The 18897-nt window shown below is 49.7% G+C and overlaps 4 protein-coding genes and 2 non-coding genes across 6 annotated transcripts; 4 read left to right on the forward strand and 2 right to left on the reverse strand.

Annotated features, from left to right (window-relative positions):
• Positions 1–1659: 1659 nt before the first annotated feature.
• On the forward strand, positions 1660–8344 carry chsE (chitin synthase class Va). The gene is made up of 4 exons (XM_073753794.1): positions 1660–2460; positions 2521–2709; positions 2766–7996; positions 8052–8344. Exons 1-4 carry the CDS (start codon positions 2348–2350, stop codon positions 8081–8083), a joined length of 5565 nt encoding a protein of 1854 aa, XP_073620190.1. The 5' UTR covers positions 1660–2347; the 3' UTR covers positions 8084–8344.
• A 260-nt stretch (positions 8345–8604) lies between these two features.
• BDV17DRAFT_287029 (heme peroxidase) lies at positions 8605–12250 on the forward strand (the record flags this gene model as incomplete). Its single annotated transcript, XM_073761066.1, has 16 exons — positions 8605–8820; positions 8889–9053; positions 9126–9234; positions 9296–9382; positions 9434–9476; positions 9538–9808; positions 9868–9886; positions 9925–10176; positions 10244–10279; positions 10354–10489; positions 10618–10871; positions 10973–11189; positions 11295–11457; positions 11529–11723; positions 11796–11920; positions 11983–12250. The coding sequence occupies 16 exons, from the start codon at positions 8605–8607 to the stop codon at positions 12248–12250; spliced, it is 2556 nt and encodes an 851-aa protein (XP_073620191.1).
• A 440-nt stretch (positions 12251–12690) lies between these two features.
• On the reverse strand, positions 12691–14464 carry BDV17DRAFT_107578 (serine incorporator domain-containing protein). The gene is made up of 3 exons (XM_073753795.1): positions 14329–14464; positions 13679–14267; positions 12691–13632 (listed from the first exon to the last, which is right to left on the reverse strand). The coding sequence occupies exons 2-3, from the start codon at positions 14264–14266 to the stop codon at positions 12919–12921; spliced, it is 1302 nt and encodes a 433-aa protein (XP_073620192.1). The 5' UTR covers position 14267; positions 14329–14464; the 3' UTR covers positions 12691–12918.
• A 481-nt stretch (positions 14465–14945) lies between these two features.
• BDV17DRAFT_t20 lies at positions 14946–15032 on the forward strand. Its single transcript has one exon. It is a non-coding gene; the product is annotated as a tRNA-Glu (tRNA).
• A 414-nt stretch (positions 15033–15446) lies between these two features.
• BDV17DRAFT_251719 (putative MFS transporter) lies at positions 15447–18071 on the forward strand. Its single transcript, XM_073756462.1, has 5 exons — positions 15447–16168; positions 16222–16840; positions 16893–16908; positions 16956–17073; positions 17121–18071. Exons 1-5 carry the CDS (start codon positions 15778–15780, stop codon positions 17606–17608), a joined length of 1632 nt encoding a protein of 543 aa, XP_073620193.1. The 5' UTR covers positions 15447–15777; the 3' UTR covers positions 17609–18071.
• A 169-nt stretch (positions 18072–18240) lies between these two features.
• Positions 18241–18327, reverse strand: BDV17DRAFT_t25. The gene has a single exon. It is a non-coding gene; the product is annotated as a tRNA-Glu (tRNA).
• Positions 18328–18897: the final 570 nt, after the last annotated feature.

Genomic DNA, 18897 nt, shown 5'->3' on the forward strand with positions numbered 1-18897 from the left:
ATTCAGCAACGACAGTGAATTCGAGATGGTAGACGTTAAGTGCGACCGGAACAACTTCGTTGTCCTCTTTCGTCAATCCAGCGACTTTTCAAGCGAATGTTGGGGAACGAAGGTCGTTAAGCAATGCGTGAGCTCGGATTAGTATTAGGAGGAATAAGGCGATCATTCGAAATTAAAGCAAGTGTGAAAGAAGAACAGAACAAGAAACGCAGGCTGGGGACAAGACGCAAGTAGTGCGAGTAGTGAGGAGCAAAACAGAGAGAGGCGAGACAGAGGAGGCGTGAGAAAAGAGTGAGTCGCTTGTGATGCAGCGGAGTGATTTGCTTTGCTTCAGCGGTTGTTTGGGCGACTCCATCCGAGGTCCGTATTGCAAAATTACGTGTTCATTACACTAGCTCCCCAGACTACGGACTCCGATGATCACCTAATGGTAAAATCCTTAGTGGCCAATATTTCAGAAATATCTTGGTTGAGTCCCTTCAAAGTCCCTTCTTTGGACCCTCAGGGACTCGGCCTCAGGGCTACAGAATACAGCTTCACGAGCTCAACCAACTCTCCTCTGGCAACAACATCCCCGCGTTGCTTTTGTCAATTACTGCATCCCATGATGGCCAATGTATATTTTCAGAGTTCAGCCAGTGACGAGCAACCTCTTTAATCGGCGAATCACGGCATGAGCAGCCCGCTTGGCGGGGCCTTGGACCCTAAAATAACATCTGTGTCTCACTCAAGCGATGGAGTTTATTGTGAATCTTCTGGTCATGTCTCACCCAGCACCAATCATCCTTGTCAGATCGCCACTGATGCAAGTATTCTTCACGTCTTTCCAGACGGTGCCAGAATAGAAGCATATGACAGATTGACAGTCCCCTTGCGAGAACTTCGGGAATGCCGTGTTGTGGGCGCAGTGTTGTTATTTATACTCGGAAAGCCACCACCGAAGGTTCTAGCCAGATGGCATTTAAGCTAACGCTAAAACCGCCGCGTATTTTTCACTGCGCAGTTCCACCCATCTTTATCAAGGATTGTCTGATCGGTCGCCTCCATCCTCCAGCTGTTCCAGAGCTTGTCATCTCCTCCGCTGCTCCTCCAAATCGTTAACGATGAACGCGGTGAGCCCCAAATCCCGTCAGTCAAACTGGGGTTGGTGCTGATCATGGGTTTGACAACCTATGACGCGTCTTTGAATACTTATCTGCGCCATATATTGATCCTGCGCGGTTGACAGGGAAAGATGGGGGAAATCAGATGCGAGCCCCTTTTCCAGTTCTTCTGACTGCGTGGCGTTGAATGATTGCCGCTATATTGGGTGGCCGATTGGACCAGTCTGCTGTCTCACATTCTTCGATCTGGTCTAGTCTGGTATTATATCTGAGACGGGTTTACGACATTTCAAATTTTCTCCTCACCTGAGGTCTGCCGTATTTAACACTATTTTAAGAACATTCCAAGACGCAGACCGACCAAGGGTCTTTTGTGGTAAGGTTCTCCCGTACGGAGCATAACCAGGGCTCTCCCAGGGACCAACCAGAAGATTCCAGATATTGACAATTCAATGTGTACAAGAACCTTCCAGGTAGCTGGCCATCACATTGAATAGCTCGTCAGTAGAATTACTAGACTATGTACGAAGTCTAGACACAGAGCGCTATACTCTGAGTAGTCTCTGATGCAGCTTTCGCAGTCAAACGGTGTAGGTGGATTGACAGAGGCCCTGTTTTAGCTGGGCCCGCTTCGAGGAGTTGTGGTTGAAAAAATACCTCTTGTATCGGCGTGTCACAGGATCTCCGCCATTGTTTTCTCTTTATCACAGGTCATCCCAGAAACCGCCGCCGCCGATTGTTGTCGGTCTCTGTTTCTGTTACTGTTGCTGTTCTTGTCTTTTGTCCCTACCCAAGTTCCTGTCCAGCTTCGATATTGCTATCCCGCTCGCTCTCGTCATCTGCACCATTGACAGCCCTGCCTTCTAGCGTTCGTCCATCTAATTCTAATCTACGATTGTCTCTCGTTCAATCTTGCCGCACCGACTTTCTCATCTCGCGATCGCTCCTGGCTGCTCACCAACACCCTGATTCTCGCATACAGCTGCTCGAACCGGATAATCGTCAGTATTTATTTCGACAACTTCGGATCAAAGCGATCTCTTTGTGTGACCTAGCTTGATTCCTATCGCTTCGTCTGCAGGAGATGTACACTGGTCCCCGTCGTTAAAATCAACTGAATTACTCTAAGCTCAAGACTTTCCACGCTCAATTCTTGACCCCTAGGATCCTGTTGAACGCGCTTTCGGCCAGATTTATTCGGCTTTTATAACACATCCGCCAGGTCGAGGTTCGACGCTCCGGCTATGGCTGGAACTTCGCCAGCGGGACACACCCCGTCCCATGTGCAGTCGTCACTCCCCTCATTACCTGCTCATTTGCAGTCTGATACCCATCTGACCGCGCATCTTGCCAGCCGGTACTTCTGTCTCTCATACCATTTCAATCGCAAATTAGCTGACTTGGCCCTCTTACACAGTTTCCATGTCGGTCTGCCAACCGCGAGGCTTTCATCACACGCACTGATCAGTCTTAATAACTACACCTCATCGGCGAAAGGCCCCGATGGCGGCAAAGATGGCAGTGCCATGGGCGAAGCTGAGGATCTCGCTCGACGGGCTTATACCCGGCTCGGTGCTCGGGGAGAGAATCAGGCGGTTATTTTTCTGTAAGCACCGTTATGCTACCGCCCCTCAAATTCTAATCACTAATTTTCCTTGACAGGGGTGAGAGTGGTTCTGGAAAAACGACCCTTCGCTCGCATCTTCTTTCGTCATTCCTTTCCTACTCCTCGACTCCGCTGTCATCCAAACTCTCCTACGCCGCTTTCATCTTCGACACTCTCACCACCACCAAGTCATTGACAACACCCACAGCGTCCAAAGCCGGATTGTTCCTGGAGTTACAGTATGATGGATCATCTTCTGTTAACCCCACTTTGATAGGTGGCAAGATCATTGATCACAGGCTTGAACGTAGCCGCATTGCTTCTGTTCCAACAGGTGAACGGAGTTTCCATGTCTTGTACTATCTCCTTGCAGGTACAAGCGCCGCAGAAAAGTCGCACTTGGGATTGGATAGTGCTATCCATGTTACAACTGCGGGTGGCAGGCTTTCCACGGCTGACCACAAAAGATGGAGATATTTGGGCCATCCAACCCAGCTGAAAGTAGGAATCAACGATGCGGATGGGTTCCAACACTTCAAAACTGCTCTAAGGAAGTTGGAATTCCCACGCAGTGAAATTGCCGAGATCTGTCAAATATTGGCTGCTATCCTTCATATCGGCCAGCTTGACTTCGGCAGCGGCCAATCTACGATGACTGGCGCAGAGGAATCGGGTGGTTATTCTCACGAGGGTGGCGAGACAGTCACAGTAGTAAAAAACAAAGATGTTCTCTCCATCATCGCGGCGTTCCTTGGTCTTGGAATAGGAGAGCTCGAAGCCAGCTTCGGTTACCGGACCAAGACCATCCACCGCGAGCGTGTCACAGTCATGCTTGACCCGAAAGGAGCACGGCGTAACGCGGACGAGCTCTCGCGTATCCTGTACTCTCTTCTCGTCGCCTATGTTATTGAGAACATGAACCAGAGAATCTGTGCCGCTGAGGAGAGTGTCGCCAATACCGTGTCCATCGTCGACTTCCCCGGTTTCGCTCAGGCCTGTTCAACCGGCTCCACCCTTGACCAGCTTCTGAATAACGCGGCTATTGAATCCCTATACAACTTTTGTCTCAGATCATTCTTCGACCGCAAAGCTGACATGCTGGAACGTGAAGAGGTTGCGGTGCCCGCAACGAGCTATTTTGACAACACCAACGCTGTCCGCGGACTGCTCAAACAAGGCAATGGTCTGCTGAGTATCCTGGATGACCAAACTAAGCGTGGAAGAACAGACACCCAATTTGTTGAAGCTGTCCGCAGACGGTTCGAAAACAAGAATCCTGCTATCAGTGTGGGCGGCACGGGATCCGATTCGTCATACGGTCTAGTTTCACAAAACGCTCGCTCATCTTTCACTGTGAAGCACTTTGCTGGAGAGGTGGACTACTCCGCTACAGGCCTACTTGAGGAAAATGGAGAGGTCATTTCTGGTGATCTTATGAACCTTATGAATTCTTCTCGAAGTGATTTCGTGAGGGAGCTTTTCGGCCAAGAGGCCCTGCAGACTGTGGCCCATCCCAAGGAAAAGACCGCCATCATGCAAGCCCAAGTAAGCTCGAAACCTCTACGAATGCCTAGCATGGCGAGACGGAAAGCTAGCCCACCTACGCGACTCACATTCGAAGCTGCGGCCGCCGAGGATCCATACGAGTCGGAAAGTCAAACAGGCAGCTCGGCCAAGAATTCTTCGGCGAAGAGGAAGAGTGGAATGCTCATGGGGGGCATGCAGGGCGCCGCTGGGCAGTTCCTTTCGTCTCTTGACATTGTGAACAAGTGCTTGACCTCCAGCAACCTCAACCCTTACTTCGTTTTCTGCTTGAAACCGAACGATCGGCGTATCGCCAACCAATTCGACAGTAAGTGCGTAAGAACGCAAGTGCAAACACTAGGAATTGCGGAAATAAGTCAACGACTCCGAAACGCCGATTTTAGCATTTTCTTGCCCTTCGCCGAATTCCTTGGTCTTGCGGATGTCGGCAACATTGTTGTCGGCAGCGATAAAGAGAAATCTGAAGTGGTTTTGGACGAGAAGCGTTGGCCCGGCAATGAAGCTCGAGTTGGCAGTACCGGTGTCTTTTTGAGTGAACGATGCTGGGCAGACCTCGCCAAAGTTGGAGAGCGTGTCATTCCTTCTTATGCCGCTGAAGACGATGGTGGTGATCTTCTTCATCCTCGAACTGCCACTTACGCGGATTCCAAGGTCCGCCTTCTCAATCCTGCCGATCACTCGCCTGGTGCATACATCTATGGGGACGAATCGAAGCAAGGATCCAATGCCAGTCGGGACTTCGATGGACGCTCTGACGCTGGTCATTCGGCGTTCAATTCGGGTGATATGTTCCGCAACTTGGAAACAAGGGAACAGATGCTCGAAAAAGGGAATGAGAAGCAGATGGAAGAGGTCGACGAAATCCCCGTTTCCGGTAGCCGAAAGCGCTGGATGGCCCTAGTCTGGTTGTTGACTTTTTACATCCCAACCCCGCTCATCCGCTACATCGGTCGAAAAAAGCGTAAGGACATTCAAGTTGCCTGGCGTGAGAAGTTCGCAATCAACCTATTGATCTGGTTCTGCTGTGGTGTTGCTATATTCATCATTGTCGGATTTCCCGCCCTGATTTGCCCTACCCAACACGTTTACTCCGCCGCCGAATTGTCGGCGAAAGACGGCAAAGACGGTCACGATTCCTACACTTCCATTCGCGGTCTTGTTATTGATCTTGGTGAATTCATGGATTCTCACTATCCGAACCTCGTCCCAGATTCCGCATTGAAAAAGTATGCTGGTAAAGACTCCACTGCCCTCTTCCCGGTCCAAGTTTCGGCGCTTTGTGTAGGGAAAAATGGCAACATCGATCCGCAGGTATTGCTCGACTACAAAACAACAAACTTCACCGGATCGGTCACTTCAGCCGCTTCTGGAGATGCAAACTCATTGTACCACGACTTCAGGTACTTCCGGGACGCCAACGACTATCGCCCAGACTGGTATGCTGAGCAGATGATGTACCTCAAAGCGAACTATTACAAGGGGTGGATTGGCTACAGTTCGGAGTATCTGCAAACCCTGGCTTCCAAAGACCAAAATATCGCAAGCATCAACGGGAAAATCTATGACATGACATCGTATATCGCTGGAGGCCGGCGGAAAGAGGGGCGAGAAGGCGAGGATCTTGCCAACGTTGACACTGATTTCATGGATGACTTGGTCGTTGACCTATTCCAGCAAAAGTCTGGAGAGGACATTACAAAATACTGGGAAGAATTGGAGCTTTCGCCAAAATTGCGGACCGATATGATGGACTGTCTAAACAATCTTTTCATCGTTGGGCATGTCGATACTCGCAATTCGACGCAATGTCAGTTTGCACGCTACTTTATTCTTGCGATTTCGATCCTCATTTGTTCCGTCGTGGTGTTCAAGTTCTTCGCCGCGCTGCAATTTGGTAAGAAAAATCTTCCAGAGAACCTTGACAAGTTTATCATCTGTCAAGTTCCGGCCTATACAGAAGATGAAGAATCCCTGCGCCGTGCTATCGACTCCATGGCCCGCATGCGATATGACGATAAGCGCAAGCTTCTTTGTATTATTTGTGACGGTATGATTATCGGTCAAGGCAACGATCGCCCTACGCCTCGGATTGTACTCGATATCTTGGGTGTGCCAGAGACGGTCGACCCGGAACCGCTGAGCTTTGAAAGTTTGGGTGAAGGAATGAAGCAACACAATATGGGCAAGGTCTACTCCGGTTTGTATGAGGTTCAGGGTCACATCGTTCCGTTCCTTGTTGTCGTTAAGGTCGGAAAGCCGTCCGAAGTCTCACGACCTGGCAACCGCGGTAAGCGTGACTCCCAGATGGTTTTGATGCGATTCCTGAATCGCGTGCACTACAACCTTCCTATGAGCCCTATGGAGCTTGAGATGCATCACCAGATTCGAAACATCATCGGCGTCAATCCTACTTTCTATGAATTTATCCTGCAAGTCGACGCCGACACTGTCGTTGCTCAAGATGCCGCAACCCGATTCGTCTCTGCGTGTCTCAATGACACCCGCATTATCGGTGTCTGCGGAGAAACTTCGCTGACGAATGCCAAAACCTCCGCGGTGACTATGATCCAGGTTTATGAATATTGGATCTCCCACAACCTCACTAAGGCGTTCGAAAGTCTTTTTGGCTCGGTCACTTGTCTGCCTGGTTGTTTCACCATGTACCGCATTCGATCTGCTGAGAGTGGGAAGCCGCTTTTCGTGAGCAAAGAAGTTGTGGAAGCCTATTCTGAGATCCGTGTCGACACTTTGCATATGAAAAACCTGCTGCACCTCGGTGAGGACCGCTACCTGACAACTCTGCTTCTGAAACATCATCCAAAGTTCAAGACCAAGTACTTTTTCCGAGCACAGGCTTGGACCATTGCTCCAGAGAGCTGGGCTGTTTTCCTCTCCCAGCGTCGTCGTTGGATTAACTCCACCGTGCACAATCTGGTAGAGTTGATTCCGCTTCAGCAACTATGTGGTTTCTGCTGCTTTAGTATGAGGTTCGTTATCTTTATCGACCTTATCAGTACCATCGTCATGCCCGTCACCGTTGCCTACATAGTCTACTTGATCGTTTGGATTGTGCGAGACACGTCAGCTATTCCCTGGACATCCTTCCTCCTTCTTGCCGCAATCTACGGTCTACAAGCGATTATCTTTATTGTCCGACGCAAGTGGGAAATGATTGGCTGGATGATCATCTATATCTTGGCCCTTCCAGTGTATGCTCTGGCTCTTCCCCTCTATTCATTCTGGCATATGGACGACTTCTCCTGGGGTAACACTCGTGTCATCACTGGAGAGAAGGGCAAAAAGGTCGTCATATCGGACGAAGGAAAATTCGACCCGGCCTCCATTCTCAAGAAACGATGGGAAGAGTACCAGGCAGAATTGTGGGATGCACAGACATCGCGCGACGATCGGTCCGAGATCTCAGGCATCTCATACGGCACCAAATATCACCCTGCCGCGCAGTCTGAGTACGCGTTCCCTGCTGCACGGCCAATGTCCCAGCTTGACCTGCACCGCCACGCGCAGTCTCGTATGTCACTGGTCCCGTCTGAGATGATGAGCCGCATGGACATGGAGATGGAGGATGTCTCCCATCTGCCAAGCGATGACGCTATCCTCTCAGAGCTTCGCGATATTCTACGTACGGCAGATTTGATGGCCGTCACGAAGAAGAACATCAAGCAAGAACTGGAGAGGCGCTTCGGCGTTAATCTAGACATCAAGCGTCCTTATATCAACTCTGGTATGTACTGGCTTATTCCTCTTTCGTATAAGTTGATACTAACGTATACTTGCAGCCACGGAAGCCGTACTAGCCGGCAACCTCTGATCCAGCCCAATCGTCGATTTTAGCGCCTCGTCATGTTGGTTTCGATAAAATATGAGCATGTGTATAACAATGTGCCATCGCACTTAATCTCTGCATCAAGTCTGAAGAATTGTTTATTGGGAGCAGTTCAGCCGGCGTTCTGGTTGTTTTCAGCAGTTCTTTTGCATCTTGGTTCCATCCCAGGATTTCATGCCATGACTGTACATTTGCCTGGTTGTGACGATCTACCGCTAGATGTGCCAATATCTTAATCACAAATACCAGTGTTCACCTATATAGACAAGAATGGCGCGCATGATCGATCGTGCCATTCAAGCTTGAAGTCTAACTGCAGTGCCTCTATAATCGCCTTACGCGGAGATCCACGGTTCAACTATTCAGGCCACTCCAGCTGCGAATAAATGAAAGACATTGCAACGAACATTATTATGTAGGCAATCCGAGTTGTAATAAATTCAGCGAGGTCTTCAAGAAGTCCCTATCCTGTAGTTCAACATATGCTTCAGTAGTGTCAGCACAACATGTCTCCCTTCATGCAAAACGGCTCCGACACGGACGACCTCTCCTCCTCCCCCGCTCCTTCCAAATCCAAGCCATCCGCTCTTTCCTCCCTCCTCGGCTCTCTGCAGGCTGACCTTGTGAGCCAAGCTCATCGCATCCCCGCTGACTTTCGCACTCTTCGAGAGATCTCCCAAGCAGGTCTGAATGGTGGCCTGATTGACGACAGGAAATACGTCGTTCGTCTCCCTTCATCCATGCCTGAAATGTGATTATCTCGAAACAACTAACCCTTCTGTTTCTCAAGATCGAAAATGCCATCCAAGTAGCATCCTCACTGCCCAACACTTCCGGCTTGCGGACCAAGATCACAGATGCGTTCATCGCGTCGCTGTGGAATAACCTGCAGCATCCGCCGCTGTCTTACTTGAGCGATGAGTTTCGTTACAGACGGGCGGATGGGAGTTTTAATGTACCTCTCTTCTCAGCCCCAAAGCATATCCCCGATGCTTCAGTATGCGTACTAATGGCTCGATTACGGTAGAATGTCATGTACCCTCACCTAGGTGCATCAGGGAGTCACTACGCGCGAAATGTGACGACGAAACATCCACGGCCAGCAGTCTTGCCAGATCCAGGGTTCATATTCAATAGTATGTCCGCCAGCTTGTTTAAGGGTAATCCGTGTTTTTAACCTGGTACTAACGGACGCAGCACTGTTTGCCCGTGAAGGGCCCGCGAAGAAACATCCAACCCATATCTCAAGCAATCTGATCTACTTTGCTACAATCATTCAACATGGTATACTTCTTTCCAATTGAACTAAGTTTGTATTCTTCTAAGTCTTGATAGACCTGTACCACACGGATGAGGCGTTGTTTCAAACGGGGAGGCTGTGCGTATCTGACCCCTTCCTTGCCGTCTGAACCAAGGCTAACGCAGATGCTTGTGGCTAGTATAACATGCGCCCTCTACGTCTCCATAATCCTAAATGATTATCTCCGCACAATCCTCAACTTAAATGCAGGGAACTTCAACTCGGACTGGAAAATTGACCCGCGAAAATCCTTATCTGTTTTCGACTCCGAGGGGCTCCCTCGGGGCATGGGAAACCAGGTCTCCGCCGAATTCAATATGATGTACCACTGGCATGCGGCCATGAGCAATCATGATGAGAATTGGGTAAATGAGCTCACGAGCAAGGTATTTGGCCAAAGGTTGATGCTAGTATGTCCTGCTTAACTATATTCCTAACATGGAGCGGCTGCTCTAATGAATGACGATAGGAACGTTGTCCGTGGAACGGTATGTCGGTGAATTAAGAGAATACTTTGAGAGATTAGCATCGACCGAGCCATCATCGTGGACATTTGGAAATTTCATGAGAGGAAAAGACGGCAAGTTTGCGGATGGGGATGTTGTGAGGCTGCTGCAAAGTGGGTGTGAAAACGCAGCGGGAACGTTCGGTGCCCATAATACGCCAAAGGTCATGAGAGCGATTGAGACTCTCGGTATCCAGCGAGGCAGGGAGTGGGAGCTGGCCACCCTCAACGAAGTCAGGATGTTTTTCAAATTAAAGCCGCATCGGACCTTCGGTATGGCATTCGTTCCAATCACCAACCCACGTTCAGGTTTCGTGGCAAGCTAACATCCTATCTACAGCGGAGGTAAACTCCGATCCTTCAGTCGCCGAAGCACGTACGTTCTCTTGTTCTCTTATGCGTTCATGTAATTCATCGATTTATAACAAGCCCAAATGCTAACAGCACCAGTGGAAGCCCTATACGGCCACCCCGATAACATCGAGCTCTACGTCGGCGTGCAAGCCGAAGCGCCTTTCTATTCGGATCAGGACTCTGCGACGGATTCACGATGTCAGTGGCAATTCTCTCCGACGTCGTTGCGCTTGTGCGCGGGGACCGGTTCTACACCACCGATTATAGCCCGGCCAATTTGACAAACTTTGGGTGAGCGTTCCCGTTTGCGTAATCCTTTCTCGCTTTCAAAGTCAAGTCAACTAAACGAAAGTCCCGAAGGGTCAAAATTGCCGAATCCGACTTCGACGTCGCTAGCGGCGGCCTCATGTACAAGTTGCTCATGAGGGCGTTCCCAGGCTGGTACGCGGGCAATAGTGCCTACGCTCTATACCCGTTTACAACGCCGGTGCAAACCCAACACATCTCTATGATGCTCACGGGGCCAGAACTAGATTTTAAGAGGCCTATATGTGTTCGCCTACCTGTACAATTAGGGACTTCAAAGGGAGTCGACGAGGTGTTGAAGGATCGAGGTAGATTTCAAGTACCTTGGAGGTCAGGTTGAATTTGCCCACTGATTCCGTCACCTTAACTGGGCTCTCGCAACAAATACTAACTTGACGTTAATATTCAGGGGGCGATCATATCCTCAAGCTCACGAAACGAGATTACATGCTTGGCGGCGATGCATTGGCGAACGCAGAGCAGCGAACGTACATGGCTGAGAGGATGTACAGGCCGACGGATGCAATTGAGCAAATAAAGCAGTTCTACGAGAACATAACAGCGGATCTTATTTGGAGGACTAGCAAAAAGCTTGGTGATTCCTACCAGGTTGATCTTGTTCGAGAGTAAGTCCATTGCCTACTTCACCCAACAAGTGCACACGTATGTTTAGAGAAACAACAAAGGAAGCAAAGCCCTAGTCAGGTAAATAGCTAACACATCGCATTCAGCGTTGCAAGACAGGCCCACTTTTTTTCCTGCGCCGAGTACTTCAATATACCCCTAAAAGGCACCCTCGCCAACAGCACTAACATACAATGCGATGCATACAACGCACACGAACTCTCCGACGCGCTATGCGCAATATATGGCTACATTTTCCTCGATAACGACGTAGTCCAATCTCCCAAGAATCAACTCATTGCAGAGCGGGCAATCCGCCGATTGAACAAAGTCATGACTAGAGTGGTCTCCCAGTCCTCGTTCCGGTCAACATATTCAGCGGCGCGACTAAGATCTTTGGTCGTTATAAGCCCTTGTTAGCTGGATACGGGCTGCAGCTGATCAAGAGGCCTAGGGAGGGAAGTAAGAGTGTGGAGGAGGTTGTTTGGATGGTTATCTTGACGGCTGCGAAGGCTTGTGGGAGCCAAATTATTGGGGTACGTCTGTCCCATCTTTCAAGGAAGCACATACACAGAAATAGAAATTGAAGTTGACATTGACATTGACAGTGGTCTCAACTACTCGACCTCTACCTATCAGATGACTACGCCCACCACTGGCCTGCGATCCGGTCCCTCGCGCAATCTGACGAGCCCGAAGCGTTCAAGAAGCTGAAGAAATATGCACTTGAAGGGTGAGCCTCCTTCTTTGGTCAATACCGTAGTTTATCTCAAAGAGCGTGATAACGATAATTAGGTTCCGACTCTCTCCCGCCCTTCCAGGGACATACCGAACCGCAACATGCAACACAACCCTAACGGAGCCATTAATAAACACCCCGCACACCATTTCCAAGAACTCGTCAATCTTCGTCGACATTTCCTCGGCAGGAATGGGCGCGTCTATATTCCCGGATCCCGAGAAAGTAAAGCTGAATCGGCCGTTGGAGTCTTACATCCACCATGGCACGGGCCAACACAGCTGTCTCGGACGAGCGATTGTTACCACTGCGGGCGCTTTTTAAGGGTTTTGAGGAGATTGGGTTATGTGAGGAGGGCAGAGGGGCTGGAGGGGGAATTGAGAAGTAAATCTGTGGATGATTATAGGAATGGAGCGGGAGACAAGGTATTCAGGATGTTTTTGAATGAAGATGGTGCGGGTTGGAGTTCGTTACCCAGTAGTAAGTCTTTTCCTGGCTTCCCCGTACCGTCGGTTGTTGTATTTCGGCACTACTGACTCAATCTGAATGGCTGACTCTATCGCTTGCCTAGACAAGAAAGTGATGTTCGATACTATTGGTGCATTGGATTTCAGTGAAAAAGCAGGCCAGCGAAAGGCTGGCCAGGGACAAGAACAACAGCAGCAGCAGCATCAAACAGGAAACCGAAGTTCTTAGGCCCAATGGATCCACCCCTAGCGCATTACCTCGAGTCGAAATTGCTTAGGGTTTGCGGTGCGTCTACGATACATCAAGCTTGCAATGGAATCCAGTTGTTGATCGTGTGCAAACGTGATGTAGGTAAGACTAAGCTAAACTGATAAGCATTCATAGGGACAGGGACGCCCTGCCACCGGTCAAAACGAGCGATCGAGCGAGCGCGTTCTAAAAATGCCATAGCGGATATCAATCATCATCAATGCAGTACAATGAGAAAGGAAAACGCCATCCCACACAATCGAAAACCAAGACGATCAATACATATCAAACCGATCCGGAAGCAGAATCGGTGCGACCAGCGTCCACAGGTAAATAGCGTAGCACACCCAGGCACTAATAATCTTCACCCAAGAAGCCCAGTAAGTCCGGCCCACGGGCGCAAAGTCGTCGACGGACTCGGGGTCCAAATTCTGCGTCAGCAGGGTAGCGACCCATGTTGTAGCGAGGAAAAATATGATGTGGAAAAGGGAGTAGTTGTACTGGGTAGAGCCCTTTTCGTCGTCCTTTACGTCGGTGTCATCGTCTTCGTCGTCGCTGTCGTCTAGGGCGCTGGCGGGGAGACTACCGCTCGCGACGGCGGCACGGAGAACCTCGGCGCGCATCTCGCGACGGGTCGAGGGTTGCTGAGTGACGAGGCCGTGCTCGTTGTCTTCGGTTTCTAGGGCTGAGTAGTTGTGGCCCTTGGAGCCGAGAGCGAAGCCCTGAGTGGCGGCTCGAGTTGTAGTGTATGCGATGGTGGCCATGGTGACGATCGCGCCTAGGACGATGGTGGCAGTTCGAGTGCCGCGGGCGCGAATCAACGGGTTGCATTGGCGGTCATCAGGCTCCATCGAAACGGCGGACAGGGTCAGATATGTGCAGTAGGCGGATACCATGGCAGCCTGCGCCAGGCCTGCGCGCGGGTTGTGCTCTTGGACTGCAGGCTGCACCGAGATGAACGAGATTATCAAGAACAGGATCATGTTGATCTAATGCTGTTAGCTGAAGTTTCGAGGTTTAGGTAGGATAACATACCGTGATTGCCGCCTGGTTCATCGAACATCCACTCTTGGCGAAGAAGATGTACATCAGAATGGTCATCACAATAGAAGCAATGAACATGCCCAATGTAGACCCAATGAGCAATCCACGCCATGTCCGCGAATCAGTCTCCTCAATCTTCTGCAAGCACAGTTCGGCCCAAGTGTGCGCCAGATCAACCAGCAGAATAAGACCAAGGAGAAGGAAGAGCATAGCGCAGAAGAAAGCAATATAATGCCCGTAAACGAAGAAAAACGACTCCGGGATAAAGAACGACATCACGATGAACAAAACCCAGAGAATAACCTTCGGACCCCAGAACCCATTCTGCAACGCCGCGCGACCATCCTTCGACGACCTCACTCCCAGCAAAAACACGGCCAAAATCAGGTGGAAGAGTCCCAGCCCGAAGTTGATCCGGTGAACCGCGACCCAGCCGTAGCATTCTTTCCCGTCACATTTAATCTCCATATAATCCAGCGTCAGATGCTGCAGCTTCTTCAAAGCCCATGGCGTGAGCATAATCCAGGAAACGATCGAGTTGATGAGCAGGATGAAGGCGTAGGCGATTCTCGTGGCCATACTAGATAACCACCATGCTAGTTAGCGACCCGCCAGTCACAGTAAGAACAGCGCTCACTCACCTGTTATTAAACTTTCCACATGCGCTACACACGGCGGAACATGTTGCTGCTCCGCAACATGAGGCACCCGCGGTTATGAGCTAGATAGAGATCGGTCAGTGCCATGATGCCGATGGCGAGTTGGGCGAACGACAACATACCGTGCCGGCGCTCGGAAGCGCCAGAAATGGCAGGGACAGGAGAGCCCCCATCTTGGTATCGCAGTTTCTCTCAATAAACGAGTTTGTTTCGAGACCGGAGTCGATTTAGGATAGGCATTGTAGACAAGCCGGTGATGCAAGCGGGCGATATGCTCCGCCTCCGCCTCGGTCATGTGCTGCTTTACCTAAGCGCTTGGCTAATCAAGGCACCACATCGGATCTTGTATGAATTAAGGTCAAAAGAAGTGCAATATAATGCAAAGAAAAGAGAGGGCCACAGGGATGTCCTCTTTAAGTCCTGAGGTTCTTTTCTTAGAATCTGTATAACTTTTCAGTTCGCTGTGACTCTGAGGGCCTGTATATAATCTGCGGCGTGCTTGCGCCCGGCTCACGCCTGCTCACACCTGCTCACTTAGGCACCCAATGATATTTTGATTGCCTTATATTACACCCATTTCAAAATTAATTCATACAGAATCCGATGTGGTGTAATGGTTAACATCGTCGTCTCTCAACGGTCATGTGATCTCACGACAGCTCGGGGTTCGATTCCCCGCATCGGAAAATCTTTTTGTCGGCTTTTTTGTTGTTATCCCCCTGGCCGACGCCTTACAATGGTGTCGTACAGCATGACATGGCACAAGCTTTGGCTGCAGAAAGACTAAGGTATCAGTATCAGGCCTAGAATCTGCAAATTGAAATAACCACCAAGTGTTTGGTGTATCTAGAACTTTGGCTTCAGTGGCGTAGCAAATGACCATCTTCTTGGTTCTAATCTGCAAGGCAGGTGAGGTGTTTGCGTGACAAGAATTCCACGAGACGTGCTAGCCTTGGGTTGGAGGCGCCCTACGAGGAGAGCCGAGAGCCGGGATATTCCCCTTGGCGTTTCGACCGTGGGCGAGATGCGGGAAGCTCCAACTTATCTGCAGCCACTTTGCCTTCCCTTATCATCCCCCCGAGTCATCGACTTCATCGAACTCTCGTTTGTCCTTCTCTCTCTCCACTCCCTGTTGTTCTCGACAATCAATTCTTTTATATTGCCTATCTAGATTCATACTTTCCCATATATTTCCTACATGCTATATCCTATGTCCGTCGTGGTCCTTATTCACAACATTCATCGCTGATTTCGTGCTTCCCCCGTCCCGATAACGGCTCCTCGATCCCTCCCCACGCGACCACCTGTCAAACTGTCACCTACCTATCGTTAGACGACTACGCGGGGAATTTGATCCCAATTCATTGCGACTCTATATGATATATTAGACATTAGATATTTCATCGGGGTACCAATACCCCTACCGACGTGATGACGGCCTCGGGCACAAAAGCTAAGCGCATCGTCTCTGTCGTGGCGGCGACTTTGGTCGCGCTCGCTTGCGGTACCAATTATGCGTATTCGGCATGGGCGCCCCAATTTGCGCAAAAGATGAAGCTCTCGTCCACCCAGACCAACCTTATTGGCGCGGCAGGTAATCTGGGAATGTATGCGTGCGGTATCCCAATGGGTCTTTTGACGGACAACCGCGGGCCGCGCCTTACGACGCTGATTGGAGCTATATCGCTTGGTTTGGGATACTTTCCGCTGCATCTTGCTTATAATGGTGGTCAAGGATCCATGGGAGTTTTCTTTCTGTCGCTCTTTTCGTTCCTGACTGGTTTCGGGAGCTGCTCTGCGTTTGGTGCCTCGATCAAGACCGGTGCGTCTACCCAGATTTCTTGATAATTTGAAACCAGCTAATACTTTGAACAGCTGCCACAAACTTTCCCGAACATCGTGGGACGGCGACTGCTTTTCCCCTTGCTGCATTTGGTCTGAGTGCTTTCTTCTGGTCGACCACGTCCGCTGTTTTGTTCCACAGTGATACTGGCAAATTTCTTCTCTTACTAGCTCTTGGAACTTCTCTTCTCAACCTATGCTCTTTCCCATTCATGCGACTCTTGGCTCCTCCTACTGGACCATACATCACGATTTCACGCCCTCGTTCCCCGGAAGCGAGGCCGTTGCGAAGGCCAAAATCTACAGAATTGCGATCTGACTTTGGAGACTCCGATTTGCATACTTCTACTACCATTTTCTCTCAATCGGCGGTTCATTCACGATCACATTCCACCGCCTCTCACTCAGACCCCGCAGGCAATCCCCCGGACTTAGACGAGCTCTCATCTTTGGTTTCGAAAACGCCACCAAGAACGTCTGAGGATTATTTCCACGAACGTGACGCGGAGGAGGATGATGATGGTCTTTCGGACGTTAATCCCGACTCACATCACCCAGATATCAGAGGGTTGGCCATGCTCCGTAAAATCGAGTTTTGGCAGCTTTTCTTGACCATGGCACTCCTTTCCGGCATTGGTCTGATGACTATCAAGTACGTTTCTTCCTACTTCTTTTTCCAGGCGCTTGACTGACATTTCGTTTAGCAATATTGGCAATAGCGTAAGATCATCTTTATATTTTACTCGACGTATATTAACCCTCAATAGGCCAAAGCTCTCTGGGAATACTATGATGACAGCGCGTCGCCCAAGTTTATCCAGCAACGACAAGTCATGCACGTTTCGATCCTGTCCTTTGGCAACTTCGCTGGCCGTCTCTCAAGTGGTTGGTTTCTCTCTGTATATTCTCCACTCTAGGCTAATAACTATCAGGTATTGGATCCGATATTCTCGTTAAGAAATTTAACATGTCCCGATTCTGGTGTCTGTTCATGTCTTCAGCGGTCTTTACCCTCACGCAACTCGGAGGCGCGTCAATTTCCAACCCACACCAACTGGTCATTGTCTCGGCCTTTACCGGCATTGCCTACGGCTTCCTTTTCGGTGTCTTTCCATCGCTGACAGCGCATACTTTCGGCATCAATGGACTTTCCCAAAATTTCGGAATGATGACCATGGCGCCCGTCCTCAGCGGAAACGTTTTCAACCTGCTCTATGGAACTATCTATGACCACCACTCCATTGTGGACGAAAATGGAGACCGGGACTGTGCCGATGGGCTTTCTTGTTACAAGGCTGCCTACTATATGACCTTTTTCTCAGGAGTTGGTGGGATTATTGTCTGCCTATGGAGTATTTGGCGGGACGGACGGTTGCATCGGCAGGCCCATGCAAAGGTCGAACATGATAGACTCGCCTGATCTCCTACTTCTAGATGATATACTGGTGCATCGACAGCGTTGGTTGCACGCTGATTCTCCATGGGACAGTTATCATTTTATTTCACCCCGCAATTCAATTTGGCCGACAGCCCTGGTCATGAGCGCATCAGCATGCGGTTTCATTTATTTGGCATTTATTCGCCCTTTGTCGCTCCTTTGGCATATTCTTTCATCCATATCTCTTTCTCTCAGATCTCTGTTTTTTAATATCCATCTTGCAATGTACATAGCAGATAGAATGCATGATTGAAAGCGCTGGATTGATCACAACGAAGGCTATAGGAGTCTTGCTTTCGCCCTCAAAGCCGAACTTCCGGCTGCTGCTCCACGTCCCAATTTCCCTGGCAAACATAGAACCTATGTACGTATAGCTAGAGTCCGATGCAGTTTGCGTTTGATATTATCACCCAGGCAAAGATAGAAATAACAGGCCATCTAAGCCTTAGCCTCGTTACCGCCTTGGTCATCTTACATGAAACAGAACTCGGCCATTCAAAAACAGATTTAACTGTGTGTTATAGAGCAACAGGCCTTATTTAATACGTTACGTTTTTCTCCCTTGCACGGGACATGGTCAACAAGAGAATCAAATAAAAAAGAATAAAAAGAAATTCCGATGCGGGGAATCGAACCCCGAGCTGCCGTGTACCGTGAGATCACGTGAGAGACGGCGATGTTAACCATTACACCACATCGGATGATTGTTGAAGGTATGTGGCTTTTCTAACATTATAAACCTATAAAAATATACTCGCTGTTCTTGTCATAGGATCATTCATGTGTTGCGGACCGTGGTTCGTGTAGATTGTTTGACCTTGAGGTCAGGAGAACCAGCATCTGCATGATCGCATCTCGATCCGCCCCATCAATGCACTCGTCTCACTTACTGCTAACGTGACCTCGGTCTAGGGAATGTTTCATCATCAAGTCCTCTACCCAGCTCTGCGGCATAATGACACTTCGTCCAAATCCACGTCCACTTCAACCTCTCGGCTCCTCGACCACCCATAGCCGCCTTTGCCTTTGCCGAAGACGCCGTGAAGTTTCTTCGAGTCTGCATGGCACCCAGATCGCGCTTCACATTTGACAATGATAACTGGCTACGTCCCTCAGCAACAGAGTGCTAGCACGGCAACAAGTCAGTCGTGCCGCGTGCGCCTGTTCTTCATAGCTCAGAACCATGCATATCCACGCTTCAGCTGTTTATTCGAGATCAGGACTAGGGAGTTGATGATACGGTGACGGACCTTTGCTCGCACTTTTCTATA

This window comes from Aspergillus undulatus (assembly GCF_047715775.1).
Source record: "Aspergillus undulatus strain CBS 261.88 unplaced genomic scaffold BDV17scaffold_3, whole genome shotgun sequence".
Taxonomy (NCBI): Eukaryota; Fungi; Ascomycota; class Eurotiomycetes; order Eurotiales; family Aspergillaceae; genus Aspergillus; species Aspergillus undulatus.

What these genes read in the sequence shown, in the direction of transcription:
- chsE (XM_073753794.1), top strand. Translation starts at nt 2,348, where the DNA reads ATGGCTGGAACTTCGCCAGCGGGACACACCCCGTCCCATGTGCAGTCG. An exon ending in AATCAGGCGGTTATTTTTCT is followed by an intron (nt 2,710 to 2,765) that starts GTAAGCACCGTT and finishes TTTCCTTGACAG; the next exon opens with GGGTGAGAGTGGTTCTGGAA. An exon ending in GCGTCCTTATATCAACTCTG is followed by an intron (nt 7,997 to 8,051) that starts GTATGTACTGGC and finishes GTATACTTGCAG; the next exon opens with CCACGGAAGCCGTACTAGCC.
- BDV17DRAFT_107578 (XM_073753795.1), bottom strand. Translation starts at nt 14,266, where the DNA reads ATGGCCACGAGAATCGCCTACGCCTTCATCCTGCTCATCAACTCGATC. An exon ending in TGAACCAGGCGGCAATCACG is followed by an intron (nt 13,633 to 13,678) that starts GTATGTTATCCT and finishes TAACAGCATTAG; the next exon opens with ATCAACATGATCCTGTTCTT.
- BDV17DRAFT_251719 (XM_073756462.1), top strand. Translation starts at nt 15,778, where the DNA reads ATGACGGCCTCGGGCACAAAAGCTAAGCGCATCGTCTCTGTCGTGGCG. An exon ending in TGGTGCCTCGATCAAGACCG is followed by an intron (nt 16,169 to 16,221) that starts GTGCGTCTACCC and finishes TACTTTGAACAG; the next exon opens with CTGCCACAAACTTTCCCGAA. An exon ending in CGCTGGCCGTCTCTCAAGTG is followed by an intron (nt 17,074 to 17,120) that starts GTTGGTTTCTCT and finishes AATAACTATCAG; the next exon opens with GTATTGGATCCGATATTCTC.